Here is a 17,899-nt window from a genome sequence, read left to right as displayed (position 1 = left end):
CATAGCACTTTTCGGGGGTAGTGTTTTAACCCTAAAATAGGACTCTAAAGATAAAACTAGTGATCATATCACGCTCCAAAGGGAAAGTCACGTGGGGTGGCCAGTCTCACGGCCTCCAGCACCTCACTAGCATGGAGGAGGCTGTCAGCCACTCACCCACCTCTCCACCTGAGTGCGAGTGTGCGGACACACACACACACAGACACGCCTTGCCAGTGACTGACGGGCAAAGAGAAGCTCACCTACGATATTCCGAACAAAGAGTGGCCTCCGGGACTCTGGCAGGTAGACACCCAGGAAGTAGATGGGGACTCCGGAGAGGGCGATCCCGATGCCAATGAGGGAGTTGATGGTGTCACCAAAAAGGGGCACAATCACCAGAAACAAGGAGCATATGCAGAACACGATGGGAAAAAACAGGCTCAGCTGAAATGGAGGGAGGTGAGACATTAGGTAAAACTGGGATGGGGGAAGAGAGTTCGGGGAAGAAGGCACCGTGGGGAGAGGGCCCAGCCCTCTTAGTCTGCCCACAGCCACTGACCTTGAGAGGCCGAGGCCGGTTGGGCTCCTTCCAGCGAAGGTAGAGCTGTCCAGCCACAGACAGGCCCACAAAGAACCAGTAGCTGAAGCTGAAGTAGTTGATGAGCAGGAAGACATCCTCCACAGTGAGGTAGATGAGTGTCATGGTGCACTGCAGGGGGAGGGAGAGAGCAGTCACCAACAGGGCAATGTCACCCCACGAGACTCCTCCATCCAGCAGTCAGCACCTGACCGGCTAACTGCTAATTTAGCTTCACCGGATTACCTCCGATTCTCTTCAGTGGTCCCTTGGCCTCAGAAAGGTCCATTCTCCACCTTAACCTTCAAGGTCGTACCTCTCCTTTTTGTTGGGGGGCCCTTCCTCTACTCAATGCCTCTCTTCTTTTTGCAAACACTTCGGTAACAAGCCAAACTCCTTTCCCCTTCTGATGGCCCACAGGCCCTCATTTCAACTGACAACCTCAACATGAATCAAGGTGCCCTCCAGATCTTTACACATGGGTCCTAACTACCTGGCGTACAAATGGGCAAATGCCTCCAGAACCAGCTCTCTTGTCCTGGCACCTTAGAAATGCAGATTAGATGCCCTGGCTTGTGTGGCTTAGTGGACTGAGTGCCAGCCTAAGAACCAAGGGTCACCGGTTCAATTCTCAGGGTACATGACTGGGATGCAGGCCAGGTCCCCAGTGGGGGGCACTCAAGAGGCAACCACACATTGATGTTTCTCTCCCTCTCTTTTTCCCTCCCTTCCCCTTTCTAAAAATAATAAAGTCTTTAAAAAAGAGAAATCTTACAAGTTCATTTTTATATTCTTTTATAGCATTTGCCTTCTCTAATATGATATTTTACTTTTATATTTTAAAGTCATTTTAAGAAAAAAACACAGAGGCACAGGAAATATCTCAAGGAAGCTAGTATACCTCCCACCCCACAGTCATCTCACCAAGTCAGCAGGACTAGTATAGAGATACACCCAGTCCCCACACTCCTCCCAGAGCTTACATTGAACAATAAAGCAGGGATGGGTGTAAAACGCTCAATGTGGATCATGGACAGAAGGTCTGGGAGGTGGCCCTCACGGGAGCCCACGAAGAACAGCCTGGAAGGACAAGAAATGTGTCAGCAGGACCCTCTTCTCAGCCGTGTAGCCACACTCCACACTCAGACAAACCAGGCGCAGAGCCCAGAAAAAAGCAGGGGGCAGTCTCTCAGGAGCACCCCACGTTCTCTGTGCATGCCCAGCCCAACCTACCCCCTTTACCCATGAATGTCTCCACCCTCTTCAGCCAGGGGCACCTCCCCATTGTCCATAATGCCCTGCCCCACATTTACCCACAGACACCCCCACTTCTCTCAGTCACAGATATGCTACTATGATCCAATGGATGCCTCACCCTGCGATCACCCGCTGGCACCCCAATCCATCCCACCAGAGGTACCTTCACCTTGCCATCCCCTAATTTTCATACTTAACACAGTGGCTTTGTTAAAAGATTTTATTTATTTATTTTTAGAGAGAGAGGAAGGGAGGAAGAAAGAGAGGGAGAGAAACGTGTGTGGTTGCCTCTCGCACACCCCCTACTGAAGGCCTGGCTCACAACCCAGGCATGCGCCCTGACTGGGAATCAAACCAGCGACCCTTTGGTTCACAGGCCAGCACTCAATCCACTGAGCCACACCAGCCAGGGCCACAATGGCTTTTTAAAGAAAAGCAACCTGACTTCTGTTATATTCTCATATATCTTCTCAGCGCTCTTGACATGGGATAGGCCAGGCCTGGAGCTCAAAGAGACAACCCAGACTTCCTCACTGCACCTAAAGAGCCCTACTGACTGCAAAACAGAGCAGCAGAGAAATGAGCACCACTCGGGGCAGTCAGCGTCATCACGGAGCACACAGCACTCACCAGGCTTGGGGGTGGCCTAAGGGAACAAAACACTGCAAGAGATGACCACATCTGGCCTGGGAAGACGAGCTGGGGTTTGCCAGAAGGTGAGCAGGTGGGCAAAGGCAAAAGAGGCCTGGAGGTGTAACAGTGTGGCCTCTTTGAAGGTTGGTGCTAGAATGCTTGTAGTCCCAGGATAAGATGTGTGAGCAGTATGCTGGGAAGAACTTGCATACGAGGCCACGCTGTGGCCCAGCAGGATTTGATTCAGAGACTCTGGTAGCATCATGGGGCCAACTAGAGCAGGGAAAAACTAGGGTATGGCGAGAAGGCCAAGCAAGAAGGTCGTCCATGATAACTGTCCCGTAAGAGAGGACAGAGGAGGCCTGAATGAGGGTCGATGTGCGCCTGCTTACACACGCACTGGGAGAAGAGGGTGAATACCAACAACAAAATCAAGAAGCAAGGGGGACTGATGGTCCACAAAAATCACAGCTGGACACAAAGCACATGTGGGGTGGATGTAAAGTTTGAGATACTCATGTGTCACCGGGGGGAGCCACAGGAGTTGGTGATATCACCTAGAAAGGTGTCACAGGGGAAGATGTTGGCGCTGGCTGATGAACTCAATCATCTGTACTAGGTAGAGAAGAAATGGGATAGAGGGGATGCTGCATGGGAATAATGTGTACGTGAGGCTAAGGTGTCTAGTACAAAGCCAAGGAGAGCTGCATGGGTAATAAAGAAAAACTGAAGAAGGTGACACTGGCAGAAACAATGGTGCATTTACCGGTCAGCAATGAAGTCCCCTTTATGTGCACAGCCAGATTCTTATGCTCTTGAGTCGTCACCAACCCCATCCAGTCCGTGCCACAAGATAGCGGAGTACGGGTAGAAGGCACCTACCACCTAAATATTTGGGGACAGCTGTCAAGGCCAGTTGGGAGGTCTTTAGCATCACCAAGGCCGAGGCTATGGGGAGCATCATCTTTGGGTGGGGCAGCTTGTGAAGAGCTGCAGCAGGTGCAACCTTGGCCGTAGCAGGCTGATGTGAAAGGAGATGACACCATATTTTTTTACAAGGCCTTGACTTTGCTCTTACTCTGGTTGTCCCAGGGAGGCCCCAAATATATGGGCTCGGGTGTCAAAACTAGTAAGAAGAATGGACAGGACAAAACTTTCTCTTATCCTCCTATCTGTTCATGCAGCAAGTTTTAAATTGAATGCCTATTACACTCCTGGCATTCAGGATAGCAACGTTCATAGGGTGAGCAGAAGAGAAATCAAGAAAGAAGCCTCCTCAGCCACCAGAGTGTCACAGAAGCCACAGAATCATTTCACAAGTTCTGTAAAAGGCTGTTGGTACCACTTGCTTCATGGGTCCAGCAGAATAAGAACTATAAAAGCAGGCCCTGGCTGGTGTGGCTCAGTGGACTGAGTGCCAGCCTGCAAACCAAAGGATCACTGGTTCTATTCCCAGTCAGAGCACATGCCTGGGTTGCAGGCCAGGTCCCCAGTAGGGGGAGCTTGAGAGGCAACCACACACTGATGCTTCTCTCCTCTTTCTCACTCTCTTCCCCTCTCTCTAAAAATAAATAAAAACTTATTAAAAACAAAAAAAGGAAGAGTGCTCTATGGACTCACCTAAAGCCTCTAAGAACAATGGACTCTGTTATCAATGAAGCAGAGACACCGTACCTTGATGAAGCAAAGATAGACGCGTTGAGGCCCCCAAAGCAAGACAGAGCAACAGCAATGGGAATGGTCCAGCTGAATACACCAAAGGTCTGGTCAGCAAATGTCTGGGGGCACAACACAGAAGGTGCACTCAGCACAGGACAGGGTTTCAAAAGCCTCCAGTATCAAGGCTGTTGGGTGGAACACAGTCACTGCGGAGCAGCCCACCCCCTGGCCTAGAATCATCACCTCACCGGGCAGAGCCGGAATGGCTGCAGAAAGACTGAGCCATTCAGCATAAGATGATGAGCAATGGGGACCCTGAGAGACTCACCACAGCCACGGCATCACTGCCAAGGACATCTGAAATGTTCAGCACTGTGTAATAGGCCACGTTGGTCAGGGTGTAGATGAGCGTCACAATTGGCAGAGAAATCCCAATGGCCAGGGGCAAATTTCTGTCAGGACAAGTGAGACAGGACTACCTAGAACCAACCTCTCCTTGAGATTGAAGTTCACACGAAAATTTTTCTGACATTTAACAGTTCCCTGGCCTCTGGGTCTTTGAGGCACTTCTTCCCCATGTGGTCTAGGGCGAGTATGTATCCCATGCCCCTGGGCTCTTGTAAGAGAGACCGAGAGAGGGGAGGGGGGAGAGGGAGAGAGATCATGAGAAGGTAGCTCATGATCAATATGTGGTGCTCGCCACACTAGGACGCCCGCTGAGGAAGGGGCAGTGTCCTCTAGGGACTAGAGGCCAGGCTGAGGACCTGGCTGCCCAGAACAAACTTCTGGCTCCCCAGACCTCAGTGTCCGTACCAGAGTGCAAGGTCCTAACACGTTAGGCCCAGCTGGGCCTGCTGCTGCCACTGAATGACCTCTCCTCGAGGGAGGACCTGGGGTCCTCCAGGATGAACGCAAGGGCGAGGAGCCAGGGGCTGTCCCGCCTTCCCTCATTCCCATCCTAACCCCAATCCTTGGTCCCTCAGAGCTTGCGAAGGAGTAGGGAGGGATGAGAGACGAGGGGAGGGAAGAGCTTGCCCTCTACCAGCAGGAGTTCCAGCCACGTTGGGGAGTGAGAGCTGGGGGGTGAGAGGGTGAGCCCGCCTTTACCTTTCTGGGTTTTTGATTTCTTCTGTTACAAAATTAAGGGTATCCCAACCTGAGTAAGAGAAGAGGGCAGAGTAGAGGGCGAGAGAGAGTTTTCCCACGTCCCAGGAGGAACCCTCAAAGGCGTCCTGAAAGTGCTCAGAGTGTCCTGTGGGAGCGAAGGTCAGTGGGGGTTCAGGGGGAAGGAAGAGAAAGAAGGAGAAGGGGGAGAAGAGACAGAAGAGGGGATAAGAAAGAGAAGTGGAAGATGGAAAAAAGGAGAAAGTAGGAGTGTCAAGGAAAGAAGGGAAAAACAAGAGGGAAGGGGGGAGAAAAAATAAATAATTTAACGCCAAAAGTACGACAACCACCAGCTCCCTGTACTTCGCTCCCCACCCCCACCCCCTCGGGAAGGTTCCTATTACTCGGGTAAAGCTGCACGATCTCAGACAGAGAAGAGCACTCCTGGCTGCCAGGGATGTGACACCTGTTCTAAAGCTCTAGTGAATTTCCATTTCCTGCCAGTGACCTCATAGTAGGCCACAGCCCTTCCTCCTATTTTTAGAAAGCACCCTGTTTATCATAAAGGAGTCATTTTTCACTAACTACCTCTCTTGCCCCGGAGCACTGCACAATTTGGTCAAATGGGTCTCATGCAGAGAACTCTGTTGCTCTACTTGCAGTGGCCGTGGTTGCTCAGGGCAGGAAATCATGAGCTATGTAAGAATCTGGGTCTTATTTCTCACTGGGCCTGGACAGATCTGAGTCACCTTCACCCTTGAGGAACCAGCCTAGGCACTTTCGTTCTCCTTGGAGGCCTACAGAAGACTTGAAAGCCCAGGAAGCAACACCCAGGAGAGAGACTTTCTGGACACATTGCGGGTTTAACAAGACCCAGACTTCTAAGGAAGCCTGCTGTCACCACCTGCAGAAAGCCCAGACCCACCCCTCAACATGGCAAAAAAGGGCTGGGTGTGCAGCAAGAGAAGGGAAAACAGAAATGCCTGCATCACAGGGGTGTCCGTCAGTACCCAAAGCAGCAGATTCCTAAGGCACACAGCTGCAGGGAGGATTACTCGACTACCCAATTCGACCCCAAGATGTTTCTGCTACTCCAGGGATATCCAGGTGGCTGGCTGTACTAACTTCGAGCATGCGCACACAGAGAGGCTAAACCAGCTGCTTAAGAATTACATGGGGAACTTCTTAAAAACACATCTTTTTCAACTCCAAACCATCCTGAGTTTGATCCAATAGGTCTGAGAGGGGGCATCAGTGACCCAGGTGGTTGTAAACACAGCCAAGTTCAGAGACAGGTGATCCAGAGAACTGGCCGTTGAATGATCGGGATACCCTGTGCCTGGTGACTTCCCTAAGGCCTCCGGCGATCTCGGGAGGCCTGTCGCCCTCACTACCCGTTTACCCTGGTCCACGAATAAAAATGTTTTCTAAAGCCGACCTGCAGAAAAGTCAGTGTCAACCTCACAATATTTAAGTTTTTTATTTTTTGACTCTGGCAGCACATGCTGAATAAGAGCAAGTCCGGAGGAAATACCCAGTGGTTTCCACACCCCATCTCCCTACACACACCCCCTCCCACCCTTCTCTAGGAGGCCCCGTCTTCCCACTTGCTTGCCGGGCTGTCACAGACCGAAACCAGGAGCCAGCGCAGGGTTCACGCTCTCCCCACTGTTTCCTTTTATGACCTACTTGTGACCCAAGTTTCTAGGCCCTCAGCTGGCTCCTTGCAGTGCTCCTAGCCTCCTTAAAAGGAAAGCAGCTCTGAGGGAGGGGCTGATTCATGTCCACTTGGCCAAGCCAGCCCAGCCCACAAGGCCCAGGAACTGATCTCCTGCTCTCGCTGACACAGTCAAGCTTGTACAAAGAGCCGAGCAGTAAAGCTAACAGAATCCCCCCCTGTCCTCCCCTAGACCCAGCCACCCTCCTTCCCACCTCAGGCCCCTCTTACCCTGGCACAGTTTAACCAGGCCCATGATGATGATGGCAATGAGCGCTAGGACCTTAGCGTAAGTGAACGTATCCTGTACACGCGTGCCCCACTTGACATAGGCACAGTTCACAAATGTCAGCAGACCTGGAAGAAAAACCATACGGTCACTGGCAGGCTTGAGCTGACGGCACAGAGGCCCAACCTTTCCTTACAGAGTATATCATTTCTGCTCTATCTGCATGTGTTAACACATATTCATAAATTCCTTTTTTTTTTAAATTTCGAGAGTACATTTATTAAAGCTGGGGACACTGAAACAAGGGAGGGTTTAAGACAGAGGAAGCAACGACAGAGAGGCCAGGAGGGGCTGCTCCGGCTCTCTAGAAGCACACGAAAGGGAGCCACGTGGGGCTGTGTGGACTCACGGAGAAGTGAAAGTCACAGTGACAGAGCGAGCCACGGTAAAGCTGCTGTCAGCTCACTGAGAAGTCAGAGTAAAGGGGCCTTGGGGACAGGTTCAGGGGGGTTAGCCAGGACAAGCTGCCGCTGCCCACTGCTGCCCTGGTCGCAAGTCTGGTGGGGACCCTTAGAGTTTAGAGATGCACACCTGAGAGGGAAGACAGGCGTGGGCGTGCTCCCAAGGTGGGAAGAATGTGCCCATATTCATAAACTCTGACAACCAGAACCATTTTTGGAAATTCCTCCCAGGCCCAGAAATGGTAGGCTTCACCCTACTCCTCTCCCCTCAGATTCCCAAGGTCCCAAACCACCCAAGACATGAGATGTATCCATGGCCACCTTAGGGAGCAGGAACAAGGAAGGCCCGTTAATAAGTGAGGTAAATCTTCCCTGGCTGGTGTGGCTCAGTGAACTGAGTGCCAGCCTGTGAACCAAAGGGTCACCAGTTCAATTCCCAGTCAGGGCACATGCCTGGGTTGCAGGCCAGGTCCCCCAGTTGGGGGCGCGCAAGAGGCAACCATACATTGATATTTCTCTCCCTCTTTTTCTCCCTCCCTTCCCCTCTATCTAAAAATAAATAAAGTCTTATAAGAAATTTTTTTTAAGATTTTATCCATTTATTTTCAGAGAGGGAATGGAGGGAGACAGAGAGAGAGAGAGAAACATCAATGTGCAGCTGCTGGGGACCCTGGCCTGCAACCCAGGCATGTGCCCTGACTGGGAATCGAACCTGCAATATTTTGGTTGGCAGCCCGCACTCAATACACTGAGCTATGCAAGCCAGGGCTTATAAGAAATATTTTTAAAAAATAAATTAGGTGAATTTGAATGTAGGTGGCAAGTCACCTAGTAATTAGAGACACAACGTTCTTCGTGTAAGAATAAAAAATACAAATTGTCACAAGCCTAACAATTTCACATACAACCTCTCAGTTAATTCTCACAACCCCCAAATATAGACATTTCTATTACCATTTTATAGATGAGAAACTGAGGCTGAGAGAGGCTAACTACTGTTCCTAAGCTCACATGGACCCTGCTAATCTCCCCTACTCCTCGCCATTTCTATGCCCCCCCAACCCTCACCAATTCTGGGTGCGGTCCGTGGAGAAGTGAGCTCACCTGGGCGTTCCCTGGGCTCCTGTCAGCACCGCTGGCTTTATGTTCCAGCTCCTCACACACCTCAGCGGCACGTGGGCCCTGTGCTGAGGACCCCGGCACCTCACCCCTGCTAAACAGGGACTGCTCCGATCCATGAGGAACACACGACAACAACATACAAGGGGTTCCACAATGACACCTCTAATGACTGCCCCTGGCCTCCGAAACCAGAACTTTTATATGACCCTCAAATGTTATTACAGAATATTTGGGGCCCATCCTCCAGGCCACCTTTACCTACTCCTACCTAATTTGCACTCTCTCCTTCAGCCAGGCTCTCTCTTTACTGGTGTCAGGTACACTTGAAAAAGAAATGCCATTCTCTCCTGCCACAACTGACAGCAACTCCCACTTTCCAGGTCTAGCTCTGTCCCCACGTCCTCTGTAAAACCTTCCCCAACCACACCAGCCAGCCACTCACTGAGCTCTCCTTCCCCTTAGCCTGACAGCATTTCCACTTTGCAGCACAGCTTAGAGTCTCCTGCTACAGTCACGTGAACATCTGTCTCAAGAAGGTCTCTCCCTCAGGCATGTGGGTGGTGCTTTTCCAAGGAAATCATACATTCTTAGGAGGAAACAAAAGCATTTTGTATTCTTAAGCTTGCTGCCAAGCAAAGAGGGGAAATGATGAGCTCTGGTTAGAATCAAGATGGTGACGACTTTCACTTAACCGAGAATTCCCAGGAATAAGGCAACTGTCAGAAACTCGGATATTCCTCCACTCAGCTGGAGAGGAAAGTCTGGGGCTAGCCTGTGGGTACAGACAAGGTGGGTGAACAGCCTCAGAGACACTGCAAGAGCTTTCACTCAGTACTCGGGCAAATGACACAGGCGCTTCCTAGTCAGTCACATGAGGCGGGGTTGGGGGCTGTGGGCAATGGTCACGAGGAAGGGGGAAAAACCAAAGGAATGCACGCTGCTGGCCGGCTTCCCCAGGGACCTGCCCGGCTAGCTGAGGTTCGCTGTGTGGGACTAAGCCTAGGTCAGCTAACACAAGGACAACCTCATTAACGGCCGCCGGTCATCCACAGACCCTTGTGCAATACAGTACGCATGTCCTGAGGCACCTGCCTACCTGCCGCACCCCTTCTTGGGAATTGCTGCCCCTCCCTGCACTACTGTGCGTGATTAAGCCAGACCCTGGCCCAGGCTGAGCCTACTGGATCGTCTTTCCAGGAACATGGAGCTGGGATACCCAGAGGGTGAGTCTATCTAAAAGCAGTGGAGTCAGGACCACAGCACGTCAAAGTCACATACAAACCCTTGTGTTAAAGAAACAAAAACCACCTGAAAGCAGAGAAGGAAGCAGGACTCCGGAAGGAAGAAGTGAGAGGATGTGCGGCTTGTAAGAAAAAGACTGACAGAGAGAGGACACAGAAATACACAGAAGGCAGACACAGAGGAGGAAGCGAGGGAGACAAGAGGCAAAGACAAGGAGATACAGAGAGAAGGGGACAACAAAGAGAGAGTAAGGTGGAGATGCGCACGAACAGCCGGCCTCACAACATCCGGCTGCACTCTTGGCACCAAGGTGTGGCGGCAGTGAGCAGGGGAGAGAAGCGGACAGACTCCCCAGCCTCCCGAACAGGCACTCCCTCTCACTTCGGCTCCTTCACCTTCCCGCAGCCCCACTACCAACTTCCCCAGGGCTGAGTCCTCTCTGCACACAGGGGGAATTCAACCACTAGTGCTGAAGGGATGCGGGAAAGCAGCACCTCTTGGGAAGGAACACTAGCTGGAGGGGTACAAAAGGGCCTGGTGGCTGCCTCTGGGGAGGGAGACCTTTCCACCACGCACCCTTTTATACTTTGACTTATTTACCATGAACATATGCTTCCTTCTCAATAAAAATAAAAACACATAACAGCATGCAGCCAGCCGGGGAGCAGGGCCAGGAGCAGGGTGAGTGAGTAAGGCACCTCGGGCACCAAAGCTACAGAGGCACTCGCTGTCAGAGGGCCGCTTGGCAAACCGCCCTTACCCATTGGCCGCAGGTGCCTTGCTTGCTTCACCCAACTCGAAGCCGTGCCAGAGAACAGAGAGCTCTGAAAACAGTCCACCAAGCAGCAGTCACGAGTTCTGAATGTTTCCCTGATTCTAATCAAGAAAGAAAATTTCACCACCTGGTCCTCACCCCTCCAAGCCTACCAGCACACCCATCCCCATCTGGCACCACAGACCACCGACACTCAAACGCAGGACAACAATTCAGCCACCACCATTAGAACACCCAAGCCTTCTCTGCTCTCCTGATCTCATCTCTCGCTGGAGAGCCCGCCCCCACGAGGGCAGGGCCCATGTGAGGGGTCCCCAAGGCTCCCTGGGGGCTTGTTGCTGAGAAAAGAGGATTCATCCAAACAGCAGATCTAGCCCCAACCCCAAAGCAGAAACAAATCCCCAAGTCTCTCTGCGGCACAGACTGCTAGTTACCTTCCAGTATCTGTTTTCCCACTTTTCCTCAGTACTAGAAATTTTAGCTGGAGTCATAATAAAGGTGAGGCTGCCTTGCAGGGAAGTAGAACCAGGTAACTAGGTTCCTGCTCCAGGTTATAAGCAAAGTTTTATATGAATTAGACTTCAGGAAGTGTCTTTAAAGGATGGGGCATGCCTTTCTCTGCCTTTCCTGGCAGCTACAATGCAGACAACGGCTACAGCTTGAATAGCCATCCTGCACCACGGGCTGGAAGTCACATGCTGCAGATGACAGAGCGTGAGGCGGAGGAGAGAAACCTGACTCCTGGAAGAATTATGAAGTCATCCTACAAGCCCCACATTGTCTACTCCTTACACGTGAGAGGAATGCATTTCAGTCTGTGTGAGCCACACGGCCTTTGATTAAAGTTGTCTGAAACGCAATCTAATCCTGAACAATGCACCTGCCCGCAGACAGACCTGTGCCTCCCCTACTCTCTGATGAGGGGCTGGCCCGGCAACCTGACGCCTAGTCCTGGTTATGCGGAAAGGCACAGCCTCTTTTCCTGCAGCAACAGGCAAGGGAAGGAACCTTCCTGATTCCTCCCACAAACAGGCTGAGCATTACTAAGGGGCACTCGAGGACAGAGGCGGGTAATCCTTAACAAGAAGGTGGAAAAAGGGAAAGGGGGGTTCGGGGACCACCTACAGGTCTGTTGGGAGAGACCGGTTCTGCAGCGGTCGGGAGAGGCGCGCCCTCCCACATGGAGATCCCATAATCAGGAGCTACCTCTTGGGATATGTACGAATATGTAATGTACACGACCTTTTAAAAGCCTCTTTCTTTGTTTTTAGCTACACAAATTTTCACATTTAATCTTAGTATCAAAACTTTCAAATGATATGTAGGGTTAAAGCACAAGGCCCTTCAACAACTATAGTCAAGATCTAGTCCTCTTCAGGCCTGGCACTGTCGGAACATGGCAACTGTCCCCACAGCAGTGACCGACCAAAATAGGGCTGCACAGCCTGCTCAGAACTGCCCAGGCCTGAGTTCAAGACAGCAAGAGACAACAGAAAGCTAACCAGGTAGCACAGTGACTCTTCACTCCAGTCCCACCCTTGACAATATTCTTCCCCTTCCTCCTCCTCTTCCTCACTGTTGGCCTTGCCAAACCCTCAGGGGCAACGGAGTCTCAGCTGTGAGCAGCCCTCTGCTTTGATGCCACTGTCAGTGCTCAACTGACTTCCATGCCGAAACCTTCACTGCAAATACTTACCAATAATAATGTGTGTGAGGCCACATAAAAAGCAGGACCCCACAAAGAAAAATGTACTGACAAAGACGTAAGCCAAAAACATACACTTTTGTAGTCAAATCAAGTGCTCTTACAGTGCCGGGCACCTGGCCAGGGAGGGGACCTAGGGGCCTCAAGAACTGCCACTTTCCCCTACAGTCCTGTAAGTGACCAAGAGTCCCTAAGCATACTGAGTCCAGTAGGCAGCCTGAGGCCCCACCCACCACAGAGTCCAAGATCCCAGAACGTACACGAGCAGAATGCACGTTTAGGACAGTTTCTCAACCTCGGCACCGCTGACATTTGGTCCAGGTAAGTCTTTGTGGTGAGGCGCTGTCCTGCGCGTTGCAGGACATCCAGCGGCGCTCCCGGCCTCTACCTGTTCACTGCCAGCAGCAACCGCCCCCAGCAGTTGTGACAACCACAAGTGACTCCAGACCTTACCAAATGGCTCAGCTCTGGTTGAGAACCACCACTCTAGGACAATGAGTAGCTAAGGCAGCCTGAAATCCTAAAATAGCTGCTTGGATCTCCCTGCCAAGTGTAACCTAGGATTGAGGGGAGGCAGGGTACAGCTAGAAAACCAGCATCTAAAACAGCAGTGCCTGCAGGGGCCAAGAAGGCAATAAAAATGAGCAATGGCAGGAATGTCTGGGTGTTTAACACAGGAGGAAGCAGAGGCCCAGAATGGACTGGAAACTAGTCATGTCCCACCTAGAGGGAGCAACCACTGTTCAAATGCAGCTGACTGTGTCAGGCACGAATTCGGGTCCTAAGTTTTTCAAAATTTTGATTTTTCAAGAGAAAGGACAAGTCCTGATTCTTTAAATGTTGGCAAGTAATTTTAAAGTGTTAGACACTGCTCAGGCCCAACAAATCTATCTGTGCGCCAGGTCTGGCCCATGGGCCTCCAGCTGGCAGCTCTGCTCTGGGGCTGGTTATGTGGAGACCGCCTGGGCCCTTTCTTCTAGAATGGAACATTAACTGTGTAGCCTGTCATGGTTATAACTTCTCTGGGCAGCCTCCCAACCAACAACTTGGGCCCCTCTCAGGCCTCCGTTTCAAGACTAATTTAATCCGCCTCTCCTACCCAAGTCTCACCCTGGATTCAGTGTAGATCTTTGGTTTTTCCCTAATTATGCCCTCACTGGCTTCTTCCAACTTGTATCTCTTGAACCCAAGCTGTTCTTATTGCTAGCCCTGCCAAGGAGACTCCCTCCATCACATCACAGCTTTGCTGGATGATCCATGAACCCAATTCTACACCCTAAGTTCCAAGAAGAGATGTAAACTGAACCCTGAAGGCTAGGCAGTCGGGATAAGAATGACTTGGCCCAATCTCTAACAAGTTCCTGCCTTCGGGCCTGAATTATGGAAAAGCCCTGGGCTTCTGGGACAGAAGGCTTGCAGGAATTCTGATTGTGAGAAAGCTGGGTATAACTACATTTGAGTGAGAGGAGCTGCGAGATACTATGACTTTGCATTTCTAAGAGGTGAGGTCTCTTTTCCTCCCAAAAGACTATGATGTGGGGATGGACTTCTGAAGCACAAAAACAGTTGTGAAAAATCATAAAGGAAAGACTTAACAAATAAAAATATTCTGTGTGTGAAAAATTATAGACAGAGGTGCCCTTGGGCTTGGTTATTTCTGGAATTCACCCTCAGGCCATCGCAGGAGCAATTCGAGGTGCTCTCCGGCGCTCAGAGAAGAGTACAAACTCACGAAGCCTCTGGAAAGCAACGGGGTAACATACAAAGAACCTCGAACAGTTTCTTCCTTTAGACTCAGGGATGTCCCTTGTACGGGGTAGGGTAGAAGTTGGTTTACAATTGTTTGTATGGAAAATAATACAATAATTAATAAATAATAATACAAAAGACACTCTGTTTTGTGTACTCACAAACCTACTTTTTCCCTATCCTGTACAATTCTATCCTAAGAAAATACACAGGGGGGAGAGAGGTGTAAGGGGACTATGTGGTAATGGGAGAAAATACAATAAAGATTAAATAAAAGAAAATATGCAGAAACTATAACACTGATTTACACACAGGACCCCTATAGCAGCACTGTTTAGAATATTAGAATATGCCACGTGTGACATGCAGACGGGCACGTGTGACTCATTCACCCCTCGCGACCGCCTCTGCAGACAAGTGCTGCCAGCGTTCCCACCGCACAAGCGGTGAAACGGAGGCAAGGGTCGGCAAACTCCTCCGGAGTCAGTAGTTACTCAACGGTAAAGCTGGAAACAAACCCGTCTGCCGGGGGGCCTGTGATTTTTATTTTAATTTATTGATTTGAGAGAGAAAGAGAGATACCAATTTGTTGTTCCAATTATTTATACATTCATTAGTGGCTTCTTTTATGTGCCCAGGCCAGAGTTCAAACCTGCAACCTAGGTCTATCGGGATGACACTCTAACCAGCTGAGCAACCCAGCCAGGGCCCGGGAGCCTGTGACCTTAACTGCCACACCCTCTTCCAACCACGTTTTCTGACAAGGTCCGAATGTGGAAAGAGGGAATTCCAGGAATCCATCTTCCTGGAAGAGAGCGTGGCATACAAAGGCGAGTGGGTAATTTTCCCGGGGATTGCTCTTAAGAATTTCCTTGCTAATCATGGTCTTACTTTGTACCCTGATTCCCATAAGAACAGGCCATGAGGAGAAAGAGGCTCGAAGTGAGTCAATGATTGATTTTGAGGGAAATTCTGAAGGGACAACTAGTTCTCCCTAGTCTATTGAATCATGCCCAAATTGTTTAAAAACAAGGTGTTTATAAACCTGAAGAAATTATCCCCGATTGTTCTCATAAAAGAATTCATGAATCAGTTACAACAGGCTGAATTATTGGCAGACTTTCCCATGCCTGTCCCTTACCCATAGATACAAAGAGTCGTTCAAGAAAACAAGAAAAAAATTATATAGACCCCTACCCACAGCCCAGGGATACCCCTGGGTAGCATATTGGATTAATGGCAAATTATGGTATCCCCCAAGAGGAGCTAATAGTTTCCAGAGGGTTCCAGATCCCCCACTGCCTTATACAGGAGCATGTAATGAGGATGGCATTAGAATGGTCAATAAGGATGGAGTCCAAGTGCCTTATAATAGTCTAAATTTCATGGAATGGCTAGCTCGAAGCAGACCTCCCTGGTGTTTATTAACTAAAGAACAAAAAAGGTTTACTGTAGCTGGATTTCCTGTTTATCTCTCCTTATATGTTTGTTTTGGTGATCAAAAGGTGGTGGGATTGTTAGACACCTGTATCTCAGGTTTATTGATTCACGTAATTTCAATGAAGTTGTACAAAATTTCTTGACCAGAAAACAAAATCCCCTCTAATGAAATAGCCTCTGAATGTCTAAAAGTTGTTGGAGTAACAGCCCCTCCTTCACCTTGAATAAGAATATATATCAAATAAAATTAGACAGGCAAAGAAATAAGAAAAGCTAGTTAACTATTACAAACTAAGCACGTTAGAAACAGTTACCAGGGAGTCAGATGACAAATTCTGAGAACTTTAATAAACAATAAGATATTCAAACTCTGTACATATAGCTATTTCTAATTGTCTGATTTATGGCTCTCCTGGTCAAAACAATCTTTGTTTAATATAATTGAATCCATTGAAACTTTCGTACAAATTCCTGGTTACCTTTGTATTGATTTTTTTCTGCTTCACCTAACCGCAAATGTCAATCACTGCTAAAAATGAAAGTATAAAAACCTGCTTGTACTTGCAATAAACGGAACAGAGCATCACCATCCTCTGAGGCGTGCTGTCATCTGTCTCCCATCGCCGACACCTTACCCACCTTTCAGGAACCCCTGGACCCAGCTGCGGCCAGACCACGGCATTTAACCACTAACTACCCCGCATTGCCAGGAACCTACTTATGCGCCCCCAAACCATGTTTTCTAGGAATATTTTTGTTCATTTGTTTTGTTTTTTAATTTTTTTTAAACTTTTTCAATTAATCCTGACCAGTGTGGCTCAGTTGGTAGGAACATTGTCTCATAACCAAAGGGTTGCAGGTTGGATTCCTAGTCAGGGCACATACCTAGATTGTAGGTTCAATCTACAATCCAGGTGCGGGCACAACGACCCTGGGTCCAGACACAGAGGGTCCCCTGGCATGTACAAGAAGCAGCCAATCGATTCTCCTCTTTCCCTTCCTCTCTAAAAGCAATGGAAAAAAAAATGTCCTCGGGTGAAGATAAAAAAATTTTTTTTAATTTTTTTCAATTACAGTTTACATTCAATATTTTGTATTAGTTTCAAGTGTTCAGCATATTGGTTAGACAATCATACACTTTACAAAGTGTCCCCCCAGATACTGCCAGGACCCAACTGGCACCATACATAGTCACTAGAATATTACCAACTATATTCCCTATCCTGCACTTCACATCCCCCCGTCAGTTTTGTAACTACTGATCTGTGCTGGTCAATCCCTTAAACTTTTTCACCCAGTCCACCAACGCCCGGCCCCCTAGGAATATTGGATGAAAGGGATTAAATATTAAATTTTTGTAAAAAGCAGTATACAAACCACAAAGAGTAGGATCTCAAGGGTATTCTTTAAAAATGATAAGTAGAAAAAATACTGAGAGGTTTTTCACATAAATAGAACAATTGTTCTCTGGGAGATAAAATTGTGGGTGATTTTGATTTTCTTTTTTTCTAATTTTTGCATTTTTCAAGTTGACTATAAAGTCTGTTACCTTTTAAAAGATTATTTATTTAATTTATATTTTAGAGAGGAGGGGGAGAAAAAGAAGGAGAGAAACATAATTGGTTGCCTCTGACATGCCCCCAACCAAAGACCTGACCCCAAAACCAGGCATGTGCTGCAACCAGAACCAAATTGGCAACCCCTTGACCCTCAGAGCAACAACCAGCCTGCTTAGCCACACCAGTCAGGGGTGGATTGCCTTTCAAATAAAAATTAAAAAAAAAAAAAGCAAGCCCTGGCCAGTGTGGCTCAGTTGGTTGGAGTATCATCTAGTGCACAAAAGGGTTGAGGGTTCAATTCCTGGTCAGGGATTAAAAAAAAAAAGGACATACACGCTACTTTAAAAAATGTTTTCTTTGAGGAACAATCCACAAAAAAGGGAGAGAACCCACAATAAAAAGCAGAATATAAAGTTATATGGAAAGTATGATGTCAAAAGGAAGGAATGAAGATAAATTGAACTATCGAAAGTCCTCATCTCACCCTGGATGGTGTGGCTCAGTGGACTGAGCGCCAGCCTGTGAACCAAAAAAAGGTCAGCAGTTTGATTCCCAGTCAGGGCACATGCCTGGGTTGATGGACAGGCCCCAGGTTTGGGGCATGCAAGAGGCAACCGATCAATGTATGTCTCACAAATCTCCCTCTCCCTTTCTCCTTCCCTTCCCCTCTCTCTAAATCTTTTTTTTT

General features: G+C 49.0%; 1 protein-coding gene across 5 annotated transcripts in view; it reads right to left on the bottom strand.

Moving 5' to 3' along the window:
- Positions 1-17,899, bottom strand: part of SLC7A6 (solute carrier family 7 member 6) — a 34,844-nt gene that overhangs the window by 3,253 nt on the left and 13,692 nt on the right. For all 5 annotated transcript variants that reach the window (XM_028501954.2, XM_036012060.1, XM_036012057.1 and 2 more), the window contains exons 3-9: positions 7,161-7,286; positions 5,216-5,360; positions 4,437-4,560; positions 4,124-4,227; positions 1,543-1,639; positions 542-691; positions 243-426 (exon numbers count right to left, since the gene is read on the bottom strand). In XM_028501954.2, the coding sequence (XP_028357755.1) occupies positions 243-426; positions 542-691; positions 1,543-1,639; positions 4,124-4,227; positions 4,437-4,560; positions 5,216-5,360; positions 7,161-7,286 (930 nt within the window). The remainder of the gene's footprint in view (positions 1-242; positions 427-541; positions 692-1,542; positions 1,640-4,123; positions 4,228-4,436; positions 4,561-5,215; positions 5,361-7,160; positions 7,287-17,899) is intronic.

This window comes from Phyllostomus discolor, chromosome 12 (assembly GCF_004126475.2).
Source record: "Phyllostomus discolor isolate MPI-MPIP mPhyDis1 chromosome 12, mPhyDis1.pri.v3, whole genome shotgun sequence".
NCBI lineage: Eukaryota > Metazoa > Chordata > Mammalia > Chiroptera > Phyllostomidae > Phyllostomus > Phyllostomus discolor.
The sequence above is the reverse complement of the archived record's forward strand: the minus strand, read 5'-3'. Positions and strand labels throughout refer to the sequence as shown.